This window comes from Pongo abelii, chromosome 10 (assembly GCF_028885655.2).
Source record: "Pongo abelii isolate AG06213 chromosome 10, NHGRI_mPonAbe1-v2.0_pri, whole genome shotgun sequence".
NCBI lineage: Eukaryota > Metazoa > Chordata > Mammalia > Primates > Hominidae > Pongo > Pongo abelii.
Genome location: NC_071995.2, coordinates 111,794,266 through 111,817,495, shown reverse-complemented (window position 1 = coordinate 111,817,495; position 23,230 = coordinate 111,794,266). Strand labels below are relative to the sequence as shown.

At 43.3% G+C, this 23,230-nt stretch overlaps 2 protein-coding genes across 5 annotated transcripts in view; both read right to left on the bottom strand.

Moving 5' to 3' along the window:
• Positions 1-15,890, bottom strand: part of OAS2 (2'-5'-oligoadenylate synthetase 2) — a 33,209-nt gene extending 17,319 nt beyond the window's left edge. Inside the window, exons 1-2 of the mRNA XM_024256696.3 lie at positions 15,512-15,890; positions 7,047-7,317 (exon numbers count right to left, since the gene is read on the bottom strand). Of these exons, the coding sequence (XP_024112464.2) occupies positions 7,047-7,317; positions 15,512-15,688 (448 nt within the window). The 5' untranslated portion in view covers positions 15,689-15,890. The remainder of the gene's footprint in view (positions 1-7,046; positions 7,318-15,511) is intronic.
• Positions 15,891-19,816: 3,926 nt separating this feature from the next.
• The window catches only part of OAS3 (2'-5'-oligoadenylate synthetase 3), a 34,931-nt gene continuing 31,517 nt past the window's right edge, over positions 19,817-23,230 (bottom strand). For all 4 annotated transcript variants that reach the window (XM_024256693.3, XM_002823778.6, XM_063712254.1 and 1 more), the window contains one exon: positions 19,817-23,080. In XM_024256693.3, coding sequence (XP_024112461.1) covers positions 23,069-23,080 — 12 coding nt within the window. In that variant the 3' untranslated portion in view covers positions 19,817-23,068. The remainder of the gene's footprint in view (positions 23,081-23,230) is intronic.

The window sequence follows — 23,230 nt, the reverse complement described above, 5'->3', positions numbered from 1 at the left end:
AGCCAATGGCTGAAACAACAAGTGTTGCCAAGAAGAAGGCTTTAATCAGGTGCTGCAGCTGAGGAGATGGGAGATCAGTCTCAAATCCGTCTCCCTGACAGATTAAAGTTAGGGTTCTATATAGCAGGGAAGTAATGTAACTATGTATGGGAAAATGGGAATTAGGGAGGGGTAAGGAGGTAATCATGAGGAATAAGGGATTTGACATCCCATTGTCTGGATGCAGTGACTGGTGAGTTTCAGTTCTTTGATACTTTTTGAGAGGTCTGAGGTTCCTTTTCTGAGGAAGGAACTTAGATAAAACAAATGTAAGTTTCAAGCTTTAAGATCAGAAGGGTCAATTTCTATGTTCATTAAAAAACAAAACAGCCCTCCTCCCCACAAAAAAAAACAACCAAACAAACAGAAACAAAAACAAACAAAAAGTGGTCTATGGGACTACTGGGTTTGTTTCATCATTATTCTTACTTTTAGAGACAGAGTCTTCTCTGTCACTCAAGCTGGACTGCAATGGCACAATCATAGCTCACTGTACCCTCAAATATATTTCAAGGCTCAAGTGATCCTCCTGCCTCAGCCTTCTGAGTACCTGGGACCACAGGCGTGTGCCAACATGTTTGGCTTTTTTTTTTGGAGACAGAATCTTACTATGTTGCCCAGGCTGGTCTTGAACTCCTGGCCTCAAGTGATCCTCCCACCTTGGCCTTCCAAAGTGTTGGAATTACAGATGTGAGCCAGCACCCTGGCCCATAAACACATTTAGATAAGAAACCAGGAGAAAGCAGCTAGCTTATTCCTTTCATACACCCAAGTGGATATTTAGTGACTCCCTAGGCATGGTTCTGGGCACTTGGCATGCAGGGAGGTTGACGGAAAGCGCATCCTATCTTCCCCTATAATGATAATAAATAGCTAACGTTTATGGTGTGTTTACTCTAAGCCTTTTATGTACAGTGAAACATACAAGCCTCACAAAACTCTTAGCTGGCAAGTGCAATTGCAATTACTAATTTACAGATGAGGATAATGGAAATACCAGCCAGTCAAGTAAATAGGTACTTCCTGCTTTGGGTCAAAGGCCCTAGGGGGAGAGTTGTAGTGGCACACAGCGGTGGAAAGAGATGCAGAATTGGAGAGAGCCAGCCTGGACCTGGTGTAAAAAATAGGCCAGATTAGTTAAGCTAATATTTAGTTTAAAACAAAAACAAAAACAAAAAAAAAGCAAGTTACCAATTCCCCTGTAGGTTGCTTTTCTCAGAAAGTGACCCTGTGTTTCCTTGCAGAAAAAGCTTATAATAATTTGGCATGTACAGCTCTACCACCATCTAGTGGCAGCTTCTGGGTAGCACATATGGGGAAGAGCTTATTTCTCATTCTCACACCATCCTTGCATGATGGGGTGAACCCAGTAGAGGGCGCTCTGGCCAGGTCTCCCAGCATGGCACTTGGAACAGGAAGAGAGGACTTTTCCTATGAGAATTACGATGCACCTGTCTCCCTCCTTGACTCCAGCCCTTGTTTGAAGCAGGCCCCCACCCCCAACCCTGAGCATCCTAATGGCCCTGGAATCTAGTTTCTAGTCTGACTGTACAGCTGGCAGGCATAAGTGAGTAGTAGGACCAGGATAAGAACTCAGAACTGCCAATCTCCCAAACTGGTACATGTTTCCCCAAGCCAGGCCACCTTTCTGTGGATGTGAGTTATCAGGATGTCTGTATGTCTCCTCCTTATCAGTGATGCCTGGGCTAATTGTTCTTCATGGTTCCTAGTAACCCAGAAATTCCTTAAAACTATAGGTGATGGAAGGTACTCTGGCTATGGGCTTAGAAGACCTGGGCTTTTCTGTTTCCCCACTTGTTTAATGATGGCTTAAGTTTCAGCTTGGGAATTTTCCCTTCCCCTCCCCTCCCCTTTTCTTTTCTTTCTTTCTTTTTTTTCTTTTGACAAGATCTTGCTCCATTGCCCAGGCTGGAGTATAGTGGTGTAATAATAGCTCACTGCAACCTTGAACTCCTGTGCTCAAGTGATCCTCCTGCCTCAGTCTCCCCAGTAGCTAGGAATACAGGTGCATGCCACCACATCTAATTTTTAATTCTTTTGTAGAGATGGGGTTTCACTATGTTGCCCAGGCTGGTCTTAAACTCCTGGCTTCAAGTAATCCTCTTGCCTCAGCCTCCCAAAGCGCTGGGATTATAGGCATGAACCACTGTGCCCAGCCTGGAATTGTTTAAGTTTGTGATTATATGTGCACCTGTACTTGAGACTATGCTTTGTGCTTGAGACTATCCATCTATCTACCTCATCCATAAATATATACATATATTTAATATCTATCTATCCATCCATCCATCTACGTTCATTTTTCTACCCATTTACCTTCCATCCATTTATCCATCATGATCCATCCATCCATCCATCCATCCATCCATCCATCCAACAACTATTATTAATAATGAACATTGTACTAGAGACCACAGAAGAACAAGATACTCATGATACCTGTCCTCATGGAGCTTATAGTCTAGGAGAGGAGAAAGCTAAATACATTATTTCCATATAAGTTGTGAAAGGAAAATAAATCTTGGGGCCCCAAAATCACTCGGTTAAAGGGAAAAGTCAAGCTGGGAACTTCTCGGGACAAACCTGCCTCCCGTTCTATTCAAAGTCATCCCTCTGCTCACTGAGATAAATGCGTATTTGATTGCCTCCTTTGGAAGAGGTTAATCAGAAACTCAGAGGAATGCAACCATTGGTCTCTTATCTACCTATGATCTGGAAGCCCTCTCCCCACTTTGAGTTGTCCCACTTTGCTTCGAGTTGTCCCACCTTTCCAGAGTGAACCATTGTTCATCTTACATATGTTGATTGATGTCTCGGGTTTCTCTAAAATATACAAAACCAAATTGTGCTCTGAGTGCCTTGGGCACATGTCATCAGGACCTCACAAGGCTGTGTTACGGGTACGCATCCTCAACCTTGGCAAAATAAACTTTCTAAACTAACTGAGACCTGTCTCAGATATTTGGGGTTTGCAAAGTAATAAATCTCATGATTCAGAAAGCACAAATTGCTACTGGAGCATGTGGAAAGTGGATCTAACCTAGACGTAGAGAGCCAGAGGACTTACAGGATGAGTTGGAGTTATCCAAAAATAAAAGGCTGGGGGAAGTATGTTCCAGGCAAAGGAACAGTATGGGCCAAAGTCTCAAGTTGAGCTAGCATCATGTGGGTTTGAGGAGCTCAGGGAAGGCCAGAGTGTCTGGAGCATAGAGAGTTAGTTGGTGGTGAGTGGTATAGCTGGAGAGGTAAGTAAGTAGGGGCTGCCAGATCATCAAAGTCCTGTCCTGCTGAGGAGTTTGATCCTTATCCTTGTAAATCAAAAATAAAATTCTAAGCCTTCCCAACCTACTGAATGAACCCCTTTCTTGGCCAAGGGGAACCCCCAAAGAAATCTGAAAAACTAGTTCAGGTCATGATGGGAAGGAGGAGCTCAGACACCTCATTATACCCTCCTCCCTTTGGAATTCAGGCACAATTGACAAACACTGACATTAAAATAGAGATCCCAAGACTGACAGAACAGACTCTTTGTAGCAGTATGACACCAAATTCCAACCTAACTCTGGCATCGCCTGACAGATAACAGGCCCTAAAGGAAATCAAAAGTATTTTACCCCAAAATATATTTCTTTGACATATTTTGGAATGGCCCTGCAAAGCTGTGTCCTGTGGAAAAATTCACATTCTGTGGAGAATCCCCTTCCCCTTCCAGAACTTTCCTGATTCAGGAGAGATTTTAACTAATCGTCTGACATCTTTAAGATCTGATAAGGGACATTTACCACCTATTCTCCTTGAAGCCTGCTACCTGGAGGCTTCATCTACATAATAAGAACCTTGTCTTCCACAACTCCTCTTTTCTTAAGCTGAACTCCTTCAACCAACTGCTAATCAGGAAATCTTTATAACCACCTATGACCTGGAAGACCCTGCTTTGAGACATTTTGCCTTTCCAGGCTGAACCAGTGCATACCTTATGTGTACTGATTTACGTTTCTGCCTGTAAATTCTGTCCCCCTAAAATGTACACAAATCAAGCTGTAACCTAATCACCTGGGGCACATGTTCTCAGGAACTCCTGAGATTGTGTTACAGGTCATGGTCCTCATATTTGGCTCAGAAAAAAACTCTTAAAATATTTTACAGAGTTTGGCCTTTTTGGTCAACTTCCTAAATGCAGTGAAAAGCCGTTAGAGGCAGAGTGTGTGACACAATATTTTTGCATGGAAAGAGAGCACCAGCTGCAGGGTGGAGTGAGACAGGAGGCAGGGAGACAATTAGGAAGCCATTGCTCCATCCCTGGTGCTGACGTTGACTAGGGAAGTAGCAGTGGAAAGGGAGAGAAATGATGCAGATTTAGGAGCAAGTTAGGCAGAACTGGCAGGACTTAGTGATGGGCTGTGAGTGAGGAGGTGGGGGAGTTGGAGATACAATCCTGGCTTAGGTGTATAAACCAAAAACAAAATTCTAAGGACCCCTAGTCATCTGAATGGATCCCTCCTCTCAGCAAAGGCATTCCAAAGTTGACCTGAAAAACCAGTTCAGGCCATGATGGGAAGGAGGAGCTGGACATGCCTCATGATACCTCCCTCTCTTTTGGATTTAGTGATAGAACAGGCTCTTGTCTGATAAGAAACATTTACAATCTATTCTCTCTGAAGTCTGCTACCTGGAGGTTTCAGCCACATGATAAAACTTTGGTCTCCACAACCCTTTATCATCATAACCCAGACATTCCTTTCTATTGATGATAACTCTTTCCATCAATTGCCAATCAGAAAATCTTTAAATCTACCAATGACCTGGAAGCCCCCACTTTGAGTTGTCCTGCCTTTCCAAACCAAACCAATGTACATCTTACATGCATTGACTGATGTCTCATGTCTCCCTAAAATGTATTGTATTAGTCTGTTCTCATGCTGTTAATAAAGACATACCCGAGACTGAGTAGTTTATAAAGGAAAGAGATTTGATTGACTCACAGTTCTGCATGGCTGAGGAGGCCTCACAATCATGTTGGAAGAACAAGGGACATGTTACATGGTGGGAGGCCAGAGAGAGCTTGTGCAGGGGAACTCCCCTTTATGATACCATCAGATCTCGTGAGATTTATTCATTATCATGAGAACAGCATGGGAAATACCTGCCTCCATGATTCAATTACCTCCCGCTGGGTCCCTCCCATGACATGTGGAAATTGTGGGAGCTACAATTCAAGATGAGATTTGGTGGGAACACAGCCAAACCATACCACGTATACAACCAAGCTGTACCCTGACCACCTTGGGTACATGTCATCAGAACTTCCTGAGGCTGTGTCATGGGCACATCCTTAACCTTGGCAGATATACTTTCTAAATAGATTGAGACCTGTCTCAGATACTTTTGGTTTACAGTTGATAGTGTTGCTGGAAAAGAGGGTCCTGATTCAGATCCCAAGAGAGGGTTCTTGGATCTCATGCAGGAAAGAATTCAAGGCAAGCACAGAGGATGGTGAAAGAAGCAAATTTATTAGAAACGACTTTGTTACAGGGTAGGGCGTCCTCAGAAAGGAGAAGGAGGAATGCGCCATTCTTTGTTAGTGTCTTTGTTGATAAGAAATTCTAAGGAGCTGTAATTAAAATTGGAATGTGTAGATGTGCTCACTAAAGGTAGGGGGTATTGGTGCTGTTAAATCAAGTTTAGCCTAAAGCTGCCTCCTTACATATTTTAAGTTTGGCCTAAAATTTCTCTGTACATGGTGAACAATAACCTAAAAGGATGTGTAAACAGATTGCAACCTACTCTTGTGCCAATCACTGAGTTTCGGCCAATCAAAGGTGGCCAACTCTTCAAATCTCGTTCAAATAAGGCCAATGCTGAGCTATAACCAGTCTGGCTGTTTCTGTATCTCACTTTCATTTTCAGTACATCACTTTCTTTTTCCTGTCCATAAATCTTCTTCCACAACATGGCTGTGTTCAAGACTCTCTGAACCTACTCTGGCTCGGAAGGCTTCTAGATTCGTGAATTGTCTGCTCAGTTAAACTCCATTAAATTCAATTTGGCCAAGAATTTTCTTCTTAACTGTGGTATTGATGACCATTAATCCTTCAACCTAAGCCTGCTCATTAGTGCTGCCTTTAAGTAGGCTGAACTTTTAGGACATCTAGACATTTTGTAGGCTTAGTTGGAGATGTTTCGTATGGCCTTAAATATTCTGCAATTATAATTGGTGGTCAGCTTAGACTGTGGCTATTTTCAGACCCAAGTATTAAGCCTGTAGGTTCCTTGTGAGTGCCTAGCTACTTGCTTTAAGATGGAGTCACTCTAGCCATCTTTTGTTAAACCAGAAGCCTGGTAAGCAGAGGTTACTTTAACAATAAGCAAGAGTGTGGGAATGTTTGCTGAGACAGGAGACACAAGAGGTGGGCAGGTCTTGGGGATTTAGGAGTTGGGTTTAAGGCACCCCCTCAAGCTTTGATAGTTATCTATGGAAGGTTGTTGCCTTGATTCTGACCTGGTAGGAAGGCAGACTTCAAATGCTTGCCCCAGCTGGACTTTTCCCAGATGTCTGCCTCATCCTGTCACTCTAACCAACACTGACTCTGGTCAAAACCTGCAAGCGTGATCTGAGGACCAGCAGCTCATCATGGAGCTGGCTAGAAATATGAAATCCTGGGCCCTGACTCTGACCTCCTGAGTCAGGATCTGCATTTTAACAAGGTTCCAGGTGATTTATGTATACAGTATGGCTTAAAAGGCTCTGCCTTAGATTCTAGAATCCAGAACATTTTCTCCAAAGACAATCAGGGTATGGGGGAGAAGTTAGTTCCAGAGAAGACAGCGAGTCCAGGGTAGAAGGGATTCTTCTCTCCTGAGGGTCTATGGTCTCCCATTTTTTAAAGCAGCAGTGGTATCTATCCCACCCATGGCCTAGAGGTTGCACAGGGCTGTCTGGCACCCCCTTCTTTGGCTTTTCTCACCCGACACCCAGCAATGCTTACTCAGAGCGTTGAAGGCAGCCAGCACCTCGAAAGAGATTCTCTGATTTCTTGTGAACACCTGGATAGTGAACCCATCATGGGACTTCTGGATCTCGAAATTGTTGTTCATCAACTTCGTGAACAGATAGAACTTCAGCTTATCCCCAGTTTTATCGAGGATGTCATGTTGGCTTCTCTTCTGATCCTGGAATTGTTTTAAGTCACTGAAGAAGAGGACGAGGGTGCCATCGGAGTTGCCTCTTAAGACTGTTTTCCGTCCATAGGAGCCACCCTGCCAGTGACAAAGAAGCAGATATGAGACTCTAGATTCTGGGGTTACAGGGATCTCTAGCAGGCAGTGGTATTTCTCAACTTAAGTAAAAGCCAAAAATGGTCTTAACATTGAGTGGCAGGCATCCATTTGCCCCACAAAGACCTGATTGGGATGCTCATAGTAACACTTTTCATACTAGCCCCAACCTGGAGGTGACTCAAATGGCCACTGACAATAGAAGCGGATTGAACTGCCCCACCTGCCACCACCAGCACCTGTGCTTACAGTCCCAGGGCCTGAGGATAGGATCGCCCCACCTGCCATTGTTGCTGGTGCCTGTGCGCATCTGAGGGTATGGGGGTCAAACTGTTCCACCTGCTGCCAGCACCTGCACACACCATTAGGGAGCCTGAGGACAGGCTCGCCCCACCTGCTGCCATCATCCACATGTGCTGCCCAGGGGCCAGGAGATTAACCCATCCTGTTTACCACCAGCAGCACAGGCACACACCATCCAGAGGCCTAAGGATGGGCCCACTCTGCCTGCCACTAGTGACCATATGTGTCTCCCGAGGGCCTGGGGACCAGCCTACCCAGCTTGCTGTCACTGATGCCTGTGTACACCACTTGAGGGCCTGAGGGTTGGCCTGCTGCTGCCGCTTCCACACAAGCCACCTGGGGGCCCAAGGACCTGCCTGTTCAGTCCACTGCTGCTACCACTGGCACCCGAACATGTCATCTTGAAGTCTGAAACCCTGCCCACCTGGACACACCAGCATTGGCACCCACATACACTGCCTGGGGGCCTGAGGACCAGCATGCCTGGCATACTGCTGTCACCACTGGTGCTTGAAGACCAGCCTGCCTGATGTCCCTGTTCCCAGCACAGCCTTTCCACAGACTCCATTAACAACTACACTGTCAGCCACTGAGGAGCTCACAGACAACATTGATGCTAATGAAATCATATGGAGGCTCCACTAACTGTGCCCACACAGAATCAAAGCCAAAGCGCTCCACCCAACCAACACTATAGACACATCTACAGGAAAACATCTTTTTATTTTATTTTTATTTAAGTTTTTAGAGACAGGGTCTTGCTCTGTCACCTAGGCTGGAGCATAGTGACACAATCATATCTCACTGGAACCTCAAACTCCTGCCAGAAGCAATCTTCCCACCTCAGCCTCCTGAGTCACTGGGATTATAGGCATGAGCCATCATGCCCAGCAAAGGAAAACGTCTTTCCCTATGAAAGTCAATAAATAAAATTAGAGAAGTGACTGTTACATTAGCTGTGCTGATATCAATGTAAGGACACAGAAACATGAAAAAGCAAGGGAAACATGGCACCTCCAAAGGAACACAATAATTCTTTAGTACAGATCCCAAAGAAAATGATATCTATGCAATGGCTAAGAAAAATTCAAAACAATGATATTAAAGAAATTCAGTAAGATACAAGAAAACACAGATAAACAATACAAATAAATCAGGAAAATAATTTATGCTCTGAATGAGAAACTCAACAAAGAGATGGATATTGCTAAAAAGAACCAAACAGAATTCCTGAAACTGAAGAAATCAATGAAAAAAATAAAAATACGACTCACTGCTTTAACAATAGACTAGGTCAAGGAGAAGAAAGAATTTCTAAACTGGAAGACAGTCCTTTTGAAATAATCCAGCCAGACAAAAGGAGAGAAAAATAAATAAAAATGAGTGAAGAAAGCCTATGTGTCATATTGGTAATCATAAAGCAACCAAATATTTAAATTTGGAAAGATCTAGGAGACGAGATGGGCAAAGGCATAGAAAATCTATTTAATGAAGTAATAGCTGAAAACTTCCCACGTCTTACAAGAGATTTAGACACCCAGATACAGGAAGCTCAAAGATTCTCAAATAGATTCAACCCCAAAATGTCTTCTCCAGGCATATTATAGTCAAACTGTCAAAAGTCAAAGACAAAGATATAATTCTGAAAATAGCAAGAGAAAAGTATAAAGTCACATATAAGGGAATCCTCCTCAGACTAATAACAGATTTCTGAGCAGAAAACTTACAGGTCAGAAGAGAATAGGATGATATGCTCAAAGTGCTAAAAAAAACCCTTTCAGCAAGAATACTATACCCAGCAAAACTATCCTTCAAAAATGAAGGAGAAATAAAGTCTTTCCTGGGCAAGCAAAAACAGATGGAATTCATCACCACTAGACTAGTTCTACAGAAAATGATTAAGAGAGTATTACATCTGGAAGCAAAGGGATGATGTCTACCATCATGAAAACACACAAAAGTATAAAACTCACTGGTAGAGCAGATACACAAACGACAAAAAGAAAGGAGTCAAATGTTATCATTACAAAACCCCCAACAATTGGAAAGGTAGGCAATAAAGAGAAAGAAAAGAACAAAGAAGGTACAAAACAATCAAAACAAATAACAAAATGACAGGAGTAAGTTGTTACCTATCAATAACAACCCTAAATTTAACAACAGTTTAAATTCTCCAGTTAAAAGATACAGACTAGCTGAATGGATAAAAAATAAGGTCTGACTATATGCTGCCTCCAATAAACTCACTGCATCTGTGAAGATACATATAGACTGAATGTGAAGGAATGGAAAAAATATTCCACACAAATGGAACCCAAAAGTGTGCAGGTGTAGCTATACTTACATCAGACAAAGTAGACTTTAAGTCAAAAACATAAAAAGAGACAAAAAAGGTCATTTTATAATTAATGATCAAGAGATCAATTCAGCCAGAGGATATAAGTATGTGTATATATGTATATAGACATATATATGTATATGTATATTTATACACATATGTATGAACACCCAACAGTGGAGCACTGAGATATGTAAAGCAAATATTAGAGCTAAACAGAGACAGAGAGACTGCCAATACAAAAATAGCTGGGAACTTCATTTCACTTTTGGTATTGGACAGATCACGTAGACAGAAAATCAACAAAGAAATACTGGACTTAGTCTGCATTATAGTCCAAATGGACCTAATGAATATTTGCAGATTATTTAATCAGCTACAAAATACACATTCTTATCAGCACAGGGAATGTTCTCCAGGATAGACCCTATGGTAGGTCATAAAACAAGGCTCAACAAATTATTAAAAATTGAAATACTGTCAAGTATCTTAATGATACTTACCACAATGGATACAGATCACAATGGAACAAGAGGAACTTTGGAAATTGTACAAATACATGAAAATTAAACAACATGCTTCTGGACAACCATTGGGCTGATGAAGAAATTTAAAAGGAAATCAAAAAATTTCTGGAAACAAATGAAAATGGAAACACAACATACCAAAACCTAAGGGATACAGCAAAGTTTGAAGCAATACATGCTTACATCAAAAAAAGTAGAACAATCTCAAATAAACAACCTAACGGTTCATCTCAAGGAATTAGAAAAGCAAGAAAGGCCAGGCATAGTGGCTCACACCTGAAATTCCAGCACTTTGGGAGGCTGAGGCGGGTGGATCACCTGAGGTCAGGAGTTTGAGACCAGGCTGACCAACATGGTGAAATCCTGTCTCTAGTAAAAATACAAAATTAGCCGGGCGTGGTGGTGCATGCCTGTGATCCCAACTACTCTGGAGGCTGAGGCAGGAGAATCACTTGAACCTAGGGGGCAGAGGTTGCAGTGAGCTGAGGCCACGTCATTGCACTCCAGCCTGGGCAACAAAAGCAAAAATCCATCTCAAAAACAAACAAACAAAAAAGCAAGAATAAACCAAACCTAAAATTAGTAGAAGGAAAGAAATAATAAAAATCAGAACAGAACTAAACGTAATAGAGGCTAAAAATTAACAAAATAAAAAGTTGGTTTCTTAAAAAGATAAAATCGATGAACCGCTGTTTAGACTAAATAGACTAAAAAAAGAGAGAAGACCCAAGTAAATAAAATCAGGGATAAAAAAGGAGACATTACAATTGATACCACAGAAATACAAGGGATCATTAGAGACTATCATGAACAACTATATGTGAACAAATTGGAAAGCCCAGAGGAAATGGATAAATTCCTGAACACATACAACCTACTAAGATTGATCCAGGAAGAAACAGAAAACCTGAACAGACCAATAATGAGTGAGGAGATTGAATCAGTAATAAAAAATTCCTCAACAAAGAATAGCCCAGGACCAGATGGCTTTACTGCTGAATTCTACCAAACTTATAAGGAAGAATCAACACCAATTCTTCTCAAACTATTCCAAAAAAATTGAAAAGGAGGGAATTACTCCTAACCCCTTCTATGAAGTCAGCATTACCCTGATACCAAAACCAGACCAAAGACACAACAAAAAAGAAAACTACAGGCCAATATCCCTGATGAACATGGATACAAAAACCTTCAACAAAATACTAGCAAACCAAATCCAATAATACATCAAAAAGATAACACATGATCAAGTGGGATTTATCCCAGGGATGCAAGGATGGTTCAACATGAGCAAGTCAACAAATGTTGAATATTTGCACATCACATCAACATAATGAAGGACAAATCATATGATTATCCTGGTAGATGTAGAAGAACATTTGGTAAAATTCAACATCCCTTTATGCTAAAAACCCTCAACAAATTAGTCATGTAAGGAACATACCTCAACATAATAAAGTCCATATATGACAAACCCACAGTTAACATCATACTGAATTGGGAAAGGCTTTCAGCCTGTATCCTGGAAGTCCTAGCCAAAGCAATCACACAAGACAAAGAAATAAAAGGCATCCAAATAGGAAAAGAAAAAGTCAAATTGCCCCTCTTTGCAGACCACATGATATTCTATACAGAGAAACCTAAAGACTCCACCAGGAAAACCTCTTAGAGCTGATAAATTTGGTAAAGTTGCAGGATACAAAATCAAAATACCAAAATCAACATACCATACCAACGTACCAAAATACCAACATATTCTACACATCAGTAATGAACTAGCTGAAAAAGAAATCAAGAAAGCAATCTTACAGTATTTAACAAAAATACCTAGGAATACATTTAACTAAGGAAGTGAAAGATCTCTACAATGAAAACTACAAAACACTGATAAAAGAAACTGAAGATGACACAAGCAAATGGAAAGACATCCCATGCTCATGGATTGGAAGAATTAATATTGTTAAAATAACCATACTACCCAAAGCAATCTACAGAATCAATGCAATCCTTATAAATACCAGTGACATTTTTTCACAGAAATAGCAAAAATAATCCTAAAATTTGTATGGAAACACAAAAGTTCTCAAATAGCCAAAAAAAAAAATACTGAGGAAAAAGAACAAAGCTAGAGGCATCACACTACGTGACTTCAAAATATACTACAAAGCTATAGTAACCAAAGCAGCATGGGATTGGTATAAAAACAGACATATAGACCAAAGAAACAGAATAGAGAACCCAGAAACAAATCCACAAATCTACAGCCAACTGATTGAGAAAGCACCATGAACACACATTAGGGAAAGGATACTCTCTTCAATAAATGGTGTTGGGAAAACTGGATATCCATATGCAGAAGAATGAAACTAGGCCCCCATCTCTCATCTTATAAAAAATTAACTAAACATGGATTAAAGAGTTAAATGTAAGGCCTGAAACGATAAAATTAATAGAATAAAGCAGAAGAGTAATGCTTCATGATATTAGTCTATGCAAGTATTTTGTGGCTAAGACTTCAAAAGCACAGGCAACAAAAACAAAAAATAGACAATTGGGACTATATTAAATGAAAAAGCTTCTGCACGTCAAAGGGAACAATCAAGAGTGAAAAGACAAGCTGTAGAATGGGAGAAAATATTTGGAAACTATTTTTCCAACAAGGGTTTAATATCCAGAATATACAAGGAACTTGAACAACTCAACAGCAAAGAAAACAACCCATCCCATTAAAAAGCAGGCAAAGGACCTAAATAGACATTTCTCAAAAGAAGACATACAAAATGGCCAATGGGTATATGAAAAAATGCTTGACATCACTAATCACTAGGGAAATGCAAATCAAAACCACGATGAGATACCATCTCACCCCAGTTAGAATAGCTATTATCAAAAAGACAAAAAATAACAAATGCTAGCAAAGATTTGGAGTAAAGGGAATCTTACACACTGTTGGTGGGAATGTAAGTTAGTACAGTCATTATGGAAAACAGTATGGAGGTTTCTAAAAAAAAATGAAAATGGCACTACCATTCGATCCAGCACTCCCACTACTAGGTATTTATCCAAAAAAGGGATAACTGTACCCTCATGTTTATCGCAGCACTATTCACAAAAGCCAAGATATGGAATCAACCAACGTGTCCATCAGCAGCTGAATGGATAAAGACAGTGTAATATATGTACACAATAGAATACTATTCAGACACAAAAAGAATGGAATTCTGTCATTTGCAGCAATGTGGATGGAACTAGAGGTCGTTATATTAAATGAAATAAGTCAGGCATAGAAAGACAATTATTGCATGTGTTTATGTGGAAGTTAAGAAAAGTTGATCTCATGGAGGTAGAGAGTAGGATCATAGTTACCAGAGGCTGGGAAGTAGAGGAGGAAATGAAGAGAAGTTGGTTAATGGATACAAACATACAGTTAGATAGAAGGGATAAATTCTAGTGTTTGATAGCACAATGGGGTGACTATAGTTAACAATAATTTATTCTATATTTCAAAATAGTTAGAAGAGAATATCTGAACTGTTCTCAACACAAATAAATGATAAATGTTTGAGGTGATGGATATCCTAACTACCCTGATCATTTCACATTGTATCCATGTGTCCAAATATCACATGTACCCCATATAAATATGCACAATGATGTAAAAATAAAAAAACAGTAGAATGGACAAATGTGGTATATTCACATAATGGAATTGACACAACAATGAAAAGATAAACAACTGCACCCCGCAACATAAATTTCATAAACATCATAGGTCAGAGAAACCACGCACTAAAGCACCCAGAGCCCATGACGCCATTTATACAGGGGTCACCCATGCATCCTGGGTTACATTCCCAGTTTTTGCACCAAAAGTCCTACATCCCAGGAAACACCCCAATCCCGGACGAACTGGGATAGTTGGTGACCCTATAATTGTAAAACGTTTAAAAACAGGCAAAACGTGTCTATGCTGTTAGAAGTCAGGAGATTGCCTACCTGGGTTTGGAGGTGCTGACTGGATTGGGGGCCCAGGGCTCTGGGGGGCTGAGAATGTTTTGTTTCTGGATCTGGGTGGGGGTTACACAGTTACATTGTTTGTGGCTACCTATCAAGCTGGACACTTTGATCTGGGCACTTTTTCTGTTTTACTTCCATGAGGAAAAAAAAATTGAGAGGCAGGATAGTGTAGTGGTTAAACATGCATGCGCTCAAGCCAATTACCCAGGCTTAAAATCCCAGTTCTGACAACAGCTATTAACCAAACTCGCCTTAGCTTCCTGACCTGGGCCAGGGCTGGGGACACCACGTGTCTAGATTTCTTTATTGCAGCACTAGCGGATGTGTGCAGGGAGGGGGTAGAGACCAAAAAGTGTGGCAGCAGCAGAGAAGGCACGTCAGCAGCGCAGGAGGGTAAGAGGGTAGTATTGGGCCATCAGGACCCCCACGCCCCCAATTCTAGGGTCCTGGCATCTCCCCAATCCCCCTTCCTCCCCAGAGGTCCAGAATTTTCAGCCTCAGTCCTGAGATTTGTGTCCACAAAACCAAATATTTCTAACTGATAAAAGCCACGCCTTCTTGCTGCGGAGAAACCACAAGGCAACCTGGGTAGTTTGAACACAGTGCTCTAGCCTCCCTAAGTTTACTCCTCTGTACTGTGGAGAGGATAGAAGAAAATCGCAGTGAGTAATCACAGTGAATTCACTGAGCACTATGTGCCAGTCTTTTGCTAAGAACATGATGTGCTCAAGCCTTACGATACTCTGAAGTGGGTATTATGCCTCTCCCCATTTTACAGATTCAGAGACTGAGGCACAGAGAGGTTAAGTAGCCTGCCCAGTGTCACACAGCTCTGGAGCAAGCGCCTGCTCCAGAGCGTGAGACTCCTACACCACATCCCACCCAAGTGTGGGCCTCGCACATAATAGGCGCCCAGCACCCAGTAGCTCCGCCTTGCTGCCGCCGTGGAATCTCCTGCCTCCCAGAGCCTCAACCTCAGCCCCGGACTCACTATGGCCACTCCCTGCACCAGGGGGAACTGTTCGGGTTCCTGCAGAACGTCACAGATGGTGTTCACCGTCTCGTCGATCAGTGTCTGACACTCTTTGTAGGGCTTCAGGTATTCCTGGATAAACCAACCCAGCTTCTGAGCAGGCACCGAGGACAGCTGGGACTCCCCATTTCCCATTGCTCTCAGCTGGCTGCCGGCAAGACAGTGAATGGTTGGATGGGAGGCAGAGGAGTTCTTGCTGCTGCCCAGAGCCAGGAAACTGAAACTGAAGTCTAGAGGCCTCTCTCCACCCACTGCAGCGAGCTTACCAACTCTTGTATCCGGGACGGGGAAACAAAACTAACTTAAGCTCAGAGGCTCTGCCCTGCCCCTTGCAGTGAGCTTACCAACTCCTGCATCCGGGGCAGGGAAACCAAAACTTAAGCTCAGAGGCTCTTCCCCGCCCCTTGCAGCAAGGTTTACTGACTCCTGCACCCCAGCAGGGAAACTAAAACTGACTCAAGCTCAGAGGCTTTCCCTGTCCCCGGCAGCGTGGTGACCAGCCCTTCAGGGGCTCCCCAAAACTTGAGGCTAACCAAACAGCCTCTAGAACCCCATTGTGAGGGCTTCATACCTGCTAGACATCTGTCCTTGAGCACATCACCTGCTCTCTTTGCGCCTCAATTCCCCCATCTGTAAGCTGGGGAAAAATGGCAGCTCTCTCATAGGATTAGCTTGATGATTAAATAATAACTGCAAAGTGCTTAGAAGCAGGGGGGCACAGGTCATCTTTTGAGGTTCTGTCCCTTTCCCCCTGTTCTCAGTGGCCAGGGAACTCAGATTCAGGGAAAGCAGCAGAGAGGAAAAAGAGACCCAGAGAGGGAACTGACTTGCTCTGGGACACACAGCAAAGCAGGGACCTAGCTGGACTCAGGTTTTCGTCTGCTTCTGGGTAAACACAGGCCCCGGGGTGGTCAGCGGGAGGGAACCTCTGTGTGTCCAGTTTCTCAGCACACTTGTGGACAGCCGAGGGACCGTATGAGGCACTTGTCCAGCCCCGCAAGGACAAGAAAACACGCCCCAAGTGCATGAGCCAGAAAGGAGACAGACATGCAACTCCTGCGCCCAGAGCTTTGAAAACAAAACTCGCAGAGGACTCCCGGCCAGCTGGCTTGGCCCAGCAAGAATAATTCACAGAGAAGGCAAAAATCTCCAAGATGTAGCGGGGGACCAGGGCCCTTCCATACTGGGATGGTTAATTTTATGTGTCAAGTTGGCTGAGCCCAGGTACCCAGATATTTGGTCAAACATTATCCTAGATCTTTTTGTGAAGGTATTTTTAAAGATGAGATTAACATTTACATTGGTAGACTTTTTTTTGAGTAAAGTGGATTACCATCTGTAAGGCAGTGGGCCTGATTCAATCAGTTGAAGGCCTTGATAGACTAAAGACTGAGCTCGCCCGAAGAAGGGGGAATTCAGCTGCAGACTGCCTTGGCCTCCACTTGCAGCAACAACTCCTTCCTGGGTCTCCCACCTGCCAGTCTACCCTGCCGATTTTGGATTTGCCAGCCTCCACAATCACGTGAGCCAGTTCCTTAAAATAAATACCTCAAAATAAATATACATACCCTGTTAGTTCTGGAAAAACCTCGATTTATGCACATGCTCATTAAGGGCCTTCCCTGCCCTTATCCAACTTTTACTGCAACACTGAGAGGTAGGCAGGCTGGGCAGGAGTCGTCTTAAGGTTCCTTTTTCAGATGAGGACATGGAGGCTCACAGAGGTGGAAACATTTGCCCGTGATCACACAGCTGGCAAGTTGTCAGGCTAGGTTCTAACACTAACACACTGCCTGACTCCAAAGCCTGTACTTCATTTGTTATTTAAAAAAACACTTTATTTTGAAGTAATTTGAAATGCTGAGAAAATTTACAAGATGCACACAAACAACTTCCTTAGCCTTTTTACCCATTATATTTTTTTACCACATTTGCCCCTCATTTTCTTGCTGTTTATACATTTTAGGAGGTTGTTTTGTTTTGTTTTTGAGACAGTCTTACTCTGTCACCCAGGCTGGAGTGCAGTGGTGTGATTATAGCTCACTGCAGCCTCACCCTCCCAAGCTCAAGCAATCTTCCCACTTCAGCCTCCTGAGTAGCTGGGACTATAGGCATGCGCCACCATGCCTGGCTAAATTTTTTAAATTTTTTGGTAGAAACGGGGGTCACGATGTCACCGTGTTTCCCAGGCTGGGCTCGAACTCCTGGCCTCAAGCGATCTTCCCACCTCAGTCACCCAAAGTGCTGGGATTACAGACCTGAGCCACCATGCCTAGCCCTTCATGAGTATTTTTATTCCTGAACCATTTGAATTCATGTTGCATGATTTATGTCCCTTTACTCCTAAATGCTTCAACCTATATCTCCTAAGAACAAGAATATTGTGCTACAGAAGCACAGAACAATGGTCCAATTCAGAATTTTAGCATTGATACAATGCTATCATCTCTTATAACATATATAATATAATTTTATATAATTTATATAATATATAATTTATATAACATATATAATAAATATACATTTATTATATAAATATTGTGTAAATATATATTTTGAGACAGAGTCTCACTGTCACCCGGGCTGGAGTGCAGTGGCACAATCTCAGCTCACTGTAGCCTTAACCTCTCAGGCTCAAGCGATTCTTCTGTCTCAGCTTCCTGAGTAGCTGGGACTACAGGCACACACCACCATGTCTGGCTAATTTTTGTATTTTTTGTACAGGTAGGGTCTCACCATGTTGCCCAGGCTGATCTCGAACTCCTGGGCTCAAGTGATCTGTCTGCCTCAGCCTCCCAAAGTGGTAGCATTACAGGTGTAAGCCACTATGTCCAGCCATAAATACATTGTTATACTGAAAAATTTACCAATTATTCCAATACTCTTCTTTATAGCATCCCCACCCCCGCCAATGTCTAGGTTCACACATGACATTTAGCTGACGTATGTGGCAGACGTGTTTCCTGGGAAGCCCACTAGGAAAGCAATGGTGATGTTTTTACTGGGGGAAGTTTCCTCGGCGTTCATTCTTGAGGTATTTTGATGGTGTAAGTTGAGTAGTTCCCTGCTTGTGGCCCATCTAGTCTGTCCCCATGAACAGTGGCATCAACCTGTATGTTCCCATTCTATGTGTCAGGGCCCTATTCTTTTTTACCATGTAGGGTTCTGACCACATTGAGCAGACCTGATTATTTTGACAGCATATCATCACTTTCTCATCTACCCACTAGGATGGCTATAATCAACATGATGGACAATGAGTGTTGGCAAGGATATGGAGAAACTGGAACTTTCATTCACTGCCAGGGGTGGGTGTGTATAAATGGTGCAGCCACTGTGGAAAACAGTCTGGCAGTTCTCAAATGGCTAAACATAGAGTTATCACGTGATACAGCAATTCCACTCCTAGGTATACATGAGGGTTAATTTTATGTGTCTACTGGACGGGGTTAAGGGACGCCCAGATGGCTGGTAAAATGTTATTTCTGGATGTGTCTGTGAGCATGTTCCTGGAAGAGATTAGTATTTGAATCTGTAGACTGAGTAGAGAAGACAGCCCTCACCAGGGTGAGTGTGCATCTTCCAATCCACTGGAGGCCTGAATAGAACAAAAAGAGGAACAGCAAATTTTCTCTCCCTGCGTGAGCTGAGGCATCTGTCTTCTCCTGCTCTCAGATATTGATGCTCCTGGTTCTTGGGCTTTCAGACTTGGATTGGGACTTATTCCAGCAATCTCCTGGTTCTCAGCCTTCTGAATTGGTCTGAAACTACAACCACTGGCCTTTCCGAGTCTCCAGCTTGCAGACGGTGGATCACAAAACTTCTCAGACTCCATAATCACACAAGTCAAACCCTCATAATAAATCTCTTTCTATATATGTCTCTCTATTCTAATGGTCTGGTTTCTCTGGAGAACTCTGATTAATACAGCACACAGATTCTCCTTGACTTATGATGGGGTCATCAATTGTGGATCACCTTTTATACGTAAGAAAAATGAAAACATATGTCTGCACAAAATCTCATACAAGAGTGTGCATAGCAGCTATTAGTCATAACAGCAAAAAATGCAGCAAAATAGCAAAAAAGTGGAGAATATCCAAATACCTATCAATGGGAGAATGGATAAACAAAATGTAGTCCATTTATGCAGTGGAAATGTCATTCGGAAATAAAAAGGAATGAAACCCCAACATATACTATAACATGAATGAATCTTGAAAACATGTTAAGTTAAAGAAGCCAGACACAAAAGGCCACATATTGCATGATGCCATTTATATGAAATGTTGGCAATAGATGAAATACACAGCAGATTGGCGGTTTCTAGGGATTAGGGAGAGAATGGGTTGGAGGAATGGGGAATGACTGCTAATGGGTTTCAGGGTTTCCTTTTAGGGTGATGAAAATGTCTGGAATTATTATGATGAGTGCATCTGTGATATGGCTCTAGTTATGAATATGCTGAATATAAGTCTTATGAATAGACACCAAGTATAAATCTTATGAATATACTCACACCACTGAATTGTACACTTTAAAAGGGTGAGAGCTTTATGGTATTGACTTATATCTCAGTAAAAAGTTTTTAAAAATTCACACACACACACACACACACACACACACACAAATTTCTTTGGAGTCCTGCATTTCTTAGGATTCAGTTCTGGACTTGGTCTTCACTTTCTCTGCCTTCTGGCTGCAAGAAATGCAACCCTCTTTTACCACCAAGGAGGCCCTCTGGCTCTCTCACTTAGCTTTCAATTGCTGATTGATTGCATTTAGCTTTTTATTACTTTTTTCCCCAGTCTTGGAAAGAGCCACCTAACTGCATTGGTCTATTTACGTACCAGTGCCATGCTGTTTAAATATCAGAGGCTTCATAGTATGTTTTAATATCAGCTAAGACTAGGCCCTGCTCAGAACTCTTCTTTCCCTGTGTTTTCCTAGCTATTGCGTGTGTATTTTTCCATAAGAACTTTAGCGTCAACTTATCTGGTTCCATTGAAAAGCATATGTGGGTGTTTTTAGGGTGACCATTAAGCCTATCAATCAACTCAGGGAGAAGTGACATCTTTATGCAGTCAAGTCTTCCTATCCAAGGGTGTGGCTAGACCGGGAAGCCCCCAAAAGTTACAGTGGGCCCAATATGCCAACACCAGGGTGGCCATTGCCAAAGACTGAGGGGCTGGAATGAAATACGCTCCTGTTCAGATGAGCAAGCCCTCCTCTCTGCCCTGCACAGATGACAACCACTCCTTGTATCACGCACCTGAGCTGCCCTGGTTCCCACCATCTCATAATTACCCTAATTCTGGAGCCATTTTGCGGGCAGGCCCAGAGTGTGTGTGGTGGGAATGGAAGGTACCCAACTGTGACCTGCCACCTGGTCTTCCCCGGAGCATCACTGGCTTGTGATGCTCAGGCCAGGGCCACTCTGCTGCTGGACAACTTGGCAGAGCAGGTCTCTGCTGCCCACCAGAACTGGCCCTGAGCTCTTGGATGTGTGTGTAGCAGCAGCCAGGGCCAATCCAAGAGGCGGAGTTTGGGGTCCTGAGAGTTCTAGCTTTGGATTACCAGGCAGTATCGATGAGATGAGTCTAAGAAGGTGCCCTTAGCGTTGGTTCAGCACCAAGACGGTGGGCAGGGATGGAGGCTGTCAATATGGCACAGGTATTAGAAGCCCTGTCCTCTGTGCCTTCACCTACTCTAGCCTCTGTAGGCTGAGCCAAAGAGTAGCAGAGAACAGGCTCTAGGTGAATCAGAGGAGCTGCCCTTGGTCGCTCACCTCTCTCCAAGAATGACAATAACGAGGGAAGGCTCTTCCCATCCCATTCAATCTAGCATTCCTTGCAGGTAAGTTTTAACAGTGGTTCGTGGAGAGTCAGGCTGTCTAAGACACTCCTGTGGGGCAGAGAAGGGATGTTCAGTGGCTTCCTTTCTTTGTTTCCTGTTCCTTCCTCTGAGATAGACCCACTCCCTCATCCACCCAACAGATGGCCAGGATGCATCTGCTGGGGGCTCCGCCCCTTGGCACTTGGCACCCATTCAATCATACATGTCTCAGACTCCTCTGCAGCCAGAGTTCTGGCTGTAATTTAGATTTTGCTAAGAAAGGGAGGTGGGATCTGTCTTCCCGCAGCTCTGGCAGCTGGCCATCCCTGATGGATATTTGTGGTTGCAGGAATCTAACCTAGGTCTCGACTCCAGTTTTGTGCATGTGAGGCAGTGATGGCAGGGGTAGTGGTGGCATTAGCAGTAGCAGTGGTGGCTCTCTGACCTCTGATTCGGCTACAGTGGTCTAATCTTGAAACCAATAGTCCAGTGGTGTCCTCTGCCTTCTGCTCCTCCAGCCTTTCCAGTGATTTAGATAAAATCCCTTTCTGCCTAAGATTCCTAGAGTGCTTTCTGTTTTCTGGGCTGAACCTTGATTAGTGTGGACACTGTTGTTGGACTTGAGGTCAGGAGAGCCTCCTGGATGGACGTGGTGGGCCTTGCTCTGGAAGGCAGAGAGAAACAGGCTGAGCACGGCTGTTTGGCCACTGGCTCAGGTTTAGGCTGTGGGGATACAGAATCTCAGCATGTTAGGAGAGAAAACAGGGACCCAATAAAAATTCAGGAAGGCAAACTGAGCCACAGCATGAAGATGTGTAAACTAGGGGAGGAGTGCAGCATAAAAGGTGAAGAAAAGGAGGCCTCCCATGAAGAGGCATCTAATTAGGTGTCCAACAAGAGGGTCCCCATAGCATGCATGTCCCAACTCCCTCTGTCTGTGCCTGTGGCAGACAAAGTAAGCCAATATGGGCATGCTCTCCTGCTAGCAACTGAGCTCAGAGGGCTCTTCAATAGCCGACACATACACTGTAAACCTGCGAGCACCTTCTTTTTTCTGCATCCAGTGCAGACATTGCTAATCAATCATGGCACTTGTACCACCACTTTCCTCTACTGCATCCATGGCAGACATCACTAATTGATTAGATAATTCTTCTCAGCTAATTGGCCATTCTTTAAAACCCTTCAGAAGATAAGGCTCCAGGTAGCCAGTACCAAATGACTGTGGCTGACAGATGAGATGGAAACTCTCTGCCATCCCTATATAAAGTATTTAGATTTGGCAAGAAGGAGAGGCCAATGGGAGGAAGGGATAGATTGCAGCAGAAGGAAGGATGTGAGCTAATTTGCATGGGCAGAGAGGAGTCAGGGAGGAGGGGGCATTCTCAGCTGGGTGGGAAGCAGCAGTAGTGGTACGAGGATAAGGTCATGGCAGTGATAGAGAAGCTGCAAACGCAGGCTGGTGTCAAACCATGGAGTCTGGATCCTAGTGTGTAAGCCATGGGAGGCAGGGCAGTGTGTGAGCTGGGAGAGCAGATTCACTAAAACACACACATGCACACATGTGTGCACACACACACACACAATCTCTCTCATCTGGTAGGGGACCCTGAATTTCCTCATGCTGAGGGCTGGTGTCCATCTTCTCTTCATCCAGTAGGACCGCTGATTTTCTCGACTTCACACAGCAGCCTGGGGAAGTATTATAGGAGTTATTGGTAACCCCATCCTTTCTGCAGAAGCTGAGACCACACAGCCGGATGGGAAAGTGGAAGCACAGGGGCATACCTGGGGCCATCACTGGGCCCTGCCCCTTTGGGAGGAGTCATGTCCCTCCCCTGA